The sequence below is a fragment of the Echinops telfairi genome, unplaced genomic scaffold (assembly GCF_000313985.2).
Source record: "Echinops telfairi isolate 266 unplaced genomic scaffold, ASM31398v2 ScPeMD7_7458;HRSCAF=8496, whole genome shotgun sequence".
Lineage (NCBI taxonomy): Eukaryota > Metazoa > Chordata > Mammalia > Afrosoricida > Tenrecidae > Echinops > Echinops telfairi.
The window spans coordinates 17,985,578-17,991,099 of record NW_022111358.1 but is presented as its reverse complement, the minus strand read 5'-3'; the positions used below and the strand labels follow the sequence as shown (position 1 = coordinate 17,991,099).

Sequence of the window (5,522 nt, the reverse complement as noted above, 5' to 3'; positions counted from 1 at the left end):
GGGGTGCCCTCTCATATTCCTTTCCCTGTGTGCCTGTTGTGATCATTTGCTAACAGGTACCTGTCTCCCTTGCCCTCCACAAAAGCAGGGGTCATATGATGTTTCCATGAACCTTCCGTGTCTGTCATAGTTCCGGCCATCACAGGCTCACAGGGTGTGTTTGATAAAGAATGGGACAGAGAAGAAGATGCGTGGTAGCACATGTCAGATGGTACAGGAGACTCATTTTGTAGCTTGGCAATGGGGAGGGGGGTCACTCCTTCAGAGTCTAATAGTCAAGGGAGACTTCATAGAGCCCTCCATAATTCTGCTCACATCACTATGATTTTCTTTTCATTCCTGGCTTTCTCTGCATTTAAAATGGATTTCCTTCATTGTAGCCCCTACAAAATCCAGCTTAAACTCCAGCCTCCAGACACCTCTGATCACGGCGTTCCTGGCTCATTACTCTGTACTGTGTCTCCCACTGCTCATATGCTTAAACAAGCCTAACCTTCTGTGATGGGGGCGGGTGGGAGCGTGCCTCTTTCCACCCCGCATTATTTATATAACTGATTTTCAACGACTCACTGCTCTCGTTGTGTAAGGAAGCAAAGGTCATAACCCAGATCATTGACCAGAGGACTCAGCCGTGGAGAACAAAATTCGCCTCGAACATCCCTCTGTGGTCACTCGGCTGGCACTTCTTGTGACACTGCTGCTGGAGGCATGCCTGCGTGCATCTGTGCCCACTGCTTGGGACGTGTTCCGACGTGATAGAACCGTGCACTCTGACGCCAGGACCAGATGCTCAATCTTTTCAGAGACACACCATCTTGTGAAGGTGGTATAGATGTCGTGGAGACCGAATCAAAGAACATGCAGCGTCGCTGGCAATTAGGAACCTAGCAATGAGACCAATCAGCAACCAGAGAACCGAACATCAGCAAAAGCTGCCTGAACAAATAACTAAGAATCAAGATTTCAAATGATGCTAGGGGTTAAGAAAAAAAAAAAAAACATGTAGGTGATGCTCCAACACTTTTGCAAAAATGCTCTTCTCTTTGTCGTCCCATTGTGAAAGTCAGGTGACCCATTGTGAAAGTCAGGTGACCCATTGTGAAAGTCAGGTGACCCACTGTGAAAGACAGGTGAGGCATGTCACTCCAGAGCCCAGGGACGCAGCCCAGCCCGAAGCTGCACATGATCCGTGTTATCTTCATGCCCGGGCTTCAGTCATCATGGTAGTTACACCTTCAGTCCTGTTCAGATCAAATAAGCCTATTGTTATTCCTTTCATTTCATGTTTCAAGATAAAGAATCAAGCCTTGTCTTCCCTATTTACTATAAAATCGGATCTCACTTTATTTGGTTGCATTTTAAAAAATATGTCGCATTGTGCTTGGGGTTAAATTGACACAACAAATTTAGTGAATGTTTACGCAATAGCCTTATACAACATCTGTCGGTTTCCACACAAATTGTTGAGGTGCTTGTTCCATGTCTTCGCGGGGTGTTAATGGCTTCTGTTTAACTGCCTTCTTACTGTGCCAGCTCTCGTCCTAGAGGCCCTGCTCCCTTAGAACTTGACCCTTTGGTCTCATCTAGATGCTTTTTCAATAGAGCACCATACGCAGATAACGTCCTTTCCTGTGGGTACCAGACTGTTGTTTCCCTAAAAGATGACTTCAGGGGACAGTTTCCCTTCAAGGTCTAAGGACGATCTCAGGGAGTCCCCTCGACTTAACCCTTATTTTAAGTGGACTTTTCCTGGTACCAATTATCCTGAGATAATGAGAAAACTCCCCATTGTCAGCTGTTACCACCAGAGATGTCTGTTCTCACCACATTAAATATTAAGACCTTCAAGGGTAGAAAGTATGAATTCTGTCGTTTCCCGCTCTCCCCACCCTCAATCCCAGTCCTCACACCTACCCCCGGCACATGGAGAGCCACAGGATTTGCATGCAGAATGTAAGTATTAAGGACCGATTGAGTTGCCTGGGTTGAAAGAGGCTTCTCCTGAAGTGGGTAGCTGTGCCACCAATAAAGACTCCCCAACATTCATGACGGTACCCCAAGCTGCCCATCTATTTCACAGTAACTCCTTTGATTCCTGACACGATCCGCGATCCACCTGAGGAGGAAAAGGTTCTGAGACTGCCCTTTAAGACTGGTGTTGTGTCTTATGTTCACCTTACAGGATATTCTTTCCTATCACAAACGGAGCCATCAGCGCCTCGCTCCTGGATTATATCTGGGTTACCTAAAGCTGTGTAGTTCTGTGGATCAGATCAAAGTTCTCGTCACCCAAAAGTTGCCCAACATCCTCTGCCACGTGAAGATCCGTGACAACAACAACATTTCCAAGTAAGTTTTCTCCAGTTTGGATTTTCCTCTGGCTGCAACCATGGCCCCAGGGGATGAGTTGAGGAGCCAGAAGCAGCAGCCTTTGACTTCCCAGTATGGTTCCTATGGCGCAGTCCTCTCAGGCATGAGCACATGGTTCAGCCAAGCCTGGGTCTCAACACTAGGCAGGTGGAATGAGGAGAATGGTGGTGTTGGTGGGCCGGCCCAGTAAGCCCATGACAGAGCTCATGTGACTTTCCTCCCGGCTCCCTCCATGGCTCAGCCACTGACATTCAACTGGTGAACCGACAGACGACTGTAATTTCAATGTAGCAATTCCCAATATCTCTCATCACCATCTTAAAATGGTCACGTTCTTCTACTTCGCTAAACATTATTTATGGGCATGGGTTTGACAGAGCAAGTGATCCCCTCATTTGAAGGGACCTTCCCCAGGATCGCGCGCTCCACCCCACCCCCAGCCCCCACCCCACTCTCTGTTGCCTACGTTCCTTTTTATTCTCTAGGGAAGAAAAAGTCACGTAGCCGGGGGTCTGGATGCTCAGCTCTCTGGGTTGGCCTAGCTGTGGGAAAATTGCCCAATCTTGGTCATCTGGCTCCACGTTGCAATGAGCCCTCCTAACAGGCTATAACCTAAGCCTGCTATCCTGAACTGGATTGTGCGCAACCTTGAAGGGAAACAAACAGAAAAGGAAGGGACAGAAAAGACGAGTAAACAACCTTCCCAGCCGTCTTCCAGCTTGAAAGATGATGAACTAGACCTTCCGTTTTCAGTGGCACGCGAAGACACGCCTAACCAAAGGACTCTGATTTGGTCATTTACGACCTGGCATCTCAAGTGGTAGCAAAAGTGCATGATGTCTCCTGACGTTTCTTAAGTAAATGCTTGCTTGTGGCGTCGGAGGAAAGGATGGGGATGGTCCTTCGAAGGAAAACTCACACGGAGGCCATATTTTCTTCTCCTTTCCCTTATCAACCACACCTAGACTTTAAGTCTGCCATCTGCTGGCCAGTGCTACAATCAACACGACATCACCTCAGACCTTCCCCCGCGGGTCCCCTGGCTGATTGGGCTGAGTGTTGATAAGCAAGGATGACTTTCAGCCAGGTGTGTGTCTCAGGAGTTCAGACTCCGTATTTCAGAGGCCATGTTAATTGCCCATGGCTAAGCCCCAAGTTCCATTTACACAAGATTCCAGCAGCAGCCCTCACTGCCAATCCCATCCCCCACCCTCTCTAGCCCAAGCCGATCAGTGAATGTTGGGTGCTTCTTGTTATTCTGTTGCTCATGTATGTAGTTCCTAATTCAGTCACAGGCCCTTATTTTCGAAACCTGGTCCTTAAGGTTTCCTGTATGCGTTTGTTGGTCAGGAAGCCCTGATTTTCAGAAACCTCAGGGATGGGAGAAAAGAAATCAGGCCCGCGCAGGATCTCCAAGAGAGGTTCTCAGTTATGATTGAAGCCAACTAACTGCAGGTCAGCTTGGAGTCGAAGTCTAGTTTGGAGCGAGCCCACCCCCAGCCCCCCCTTGCTGGGATGGCTGAAGTCGATAGCTCCTTGGAAGCAGCCTTTCTTCGGAGGGAATAGGGGGGGAGCGGGTTCAGAGTGTTTCCGCATGGAAAGCATACGCCACTCTCCCTTTCGCCTTCTGACCCACCGAGTGGAGCCCAGACTGGTATAAGGCTTTGGAAAGAAACCTCAGCGGGTTTTCACCCGAGTGGGAACGTATGTCAGCACCTCCTCCCTCTGCATCCCCTGAGAGCAGGAAAGCTAAGCCCCGATGCTCTCTGCAGAGTGTGGAGAAAGAGAAACTGGGCCAACGACTGTGTTTAGATACTGGTGCTAAAATACCTGTGGAAACAATGTTGCCCAAGAGGCATTTACCTGGATCTGTCCAAACTCTTCTGGAAGAGCGGCCTTTGGGGAGCAAACCAGATGTGTTCTCTTCCCACCACCATCCCTTTTGCATGACATTTGGCAAAGTTCATGAGGAGGGATTATAGAACACACAGAACAAAGATGCAGATGACTGGTGTGTAAAGAGGACGGGAGCAGGCATGTGTGTCCCCTGGCGCCTTTTATTGGAATTGTCTGGTGTCCCTGTTTGTGATGTTGTCTGGTGTTCCTCTTCTGGGAGTGGAAAGAAACTAAAATAGTCCCCTGGATGACAACAGGCCAGGCCCTTCAGTGTGCCGTGGGGTCTGCTGCCGGAGCTGGATCAGCGTCCCGCGGGTTCCCAACTGCTGATGCCACTGCGGTAGCATGCAGGGTCTTGGGACTTACTGAGGATCTGCAGGGGACAAATAGTGAGGATCGTCAGGAAATTAGTACCAAAATATTTGGAAGCTCCGATATCAAGGACCAGATCACACAAGTTAGACCTGCTGTTCTGAGGTCGATAAGCTTTGATGGGTGAACGGAGCTGAAATTGCAAAGGGCTAATGGGAAGCTCCCATAATAGGTGGCAAAAAGTTCAAGTGCCATGCACTGCATTGAGCATTTGAGTCCCAGGTGCGGGGCATGTATACGAAGCAAGTTCTAAGCTGTGTTCTGAAATTTTTGTTATATTTCTAATTTTTTTTTAATATTTCTAATTTTAACTTGATTCAACATACAGAGAGGAATGGGAATGGATCCAAAAGCTTTCTGGCTCTGAATATATGGAAAGTGTGGATCATACTTCTGACTGCCCCGTGCAATTGTTCTTCTACGAGCTCCAGATGGCAATGAAAGCCCTTCTCCAGCAGATCAATATACCTCTGCACCAGGTACCCAAACTTACCCTTCCTTGTCTTCTTTTAGGGCTCCTGGAAACTGTGTTGTGGCATAAAACTTGCTCTAGAGGTAAAGGGAGAAGAAGAAGGAAAAAAAGATAGACTTTTCCTTTATTTCATTTGCACTTACTTAAAGACCAGTTTTCATGCAAGCATGCACATTTGCAATGAAATGCCTAAAGGTAGCCATAAGCTGCCTTCCCCTTGTCACGCTGCCCACTTCTAAGTCTCCTGATCCCCCACTGTGCTTGGCCAAGCATCCTTGGCCCATCTACCTGATAGACACCAAGTTTCAGCTTGAGGACACAATGAAGCAAGAAGAGATAGCTAGATGATAGATAGATAGATAGATAGATAGATAGATAGATAGATAGATAGATAGATAGATAGATAGATAGA

The 5,522-nt window shown here is 47.8% G+C and overlaps 1 protein-coding gene across 1 annotated transcript in view; it reads left to right on the top strand.

Annotated features, from left to right (window-relative positions):
• The window catches only part of ANKFN1 (ankyrin repeat and fibronectin type III domain containing 1), a 252,981-nt gene that overhangs the window by 245,802 nt on the left and 1,657 nt on the right, over nt 1-5,522 (top strand). The window contains exons 14-15 of the mRNA XM_030888203.2: nt 2,183-2,349; nt 4,967-5,117. Coding sequence (XP_030744063.1) covers nt 2,183-2,349; nt 4,967-5,117 — 318 coding nt within the window. The remainder of the gene's footprint in view (nt 1-2,182; nt 2,350-4,966; nt 5,118-5,522) is intronic.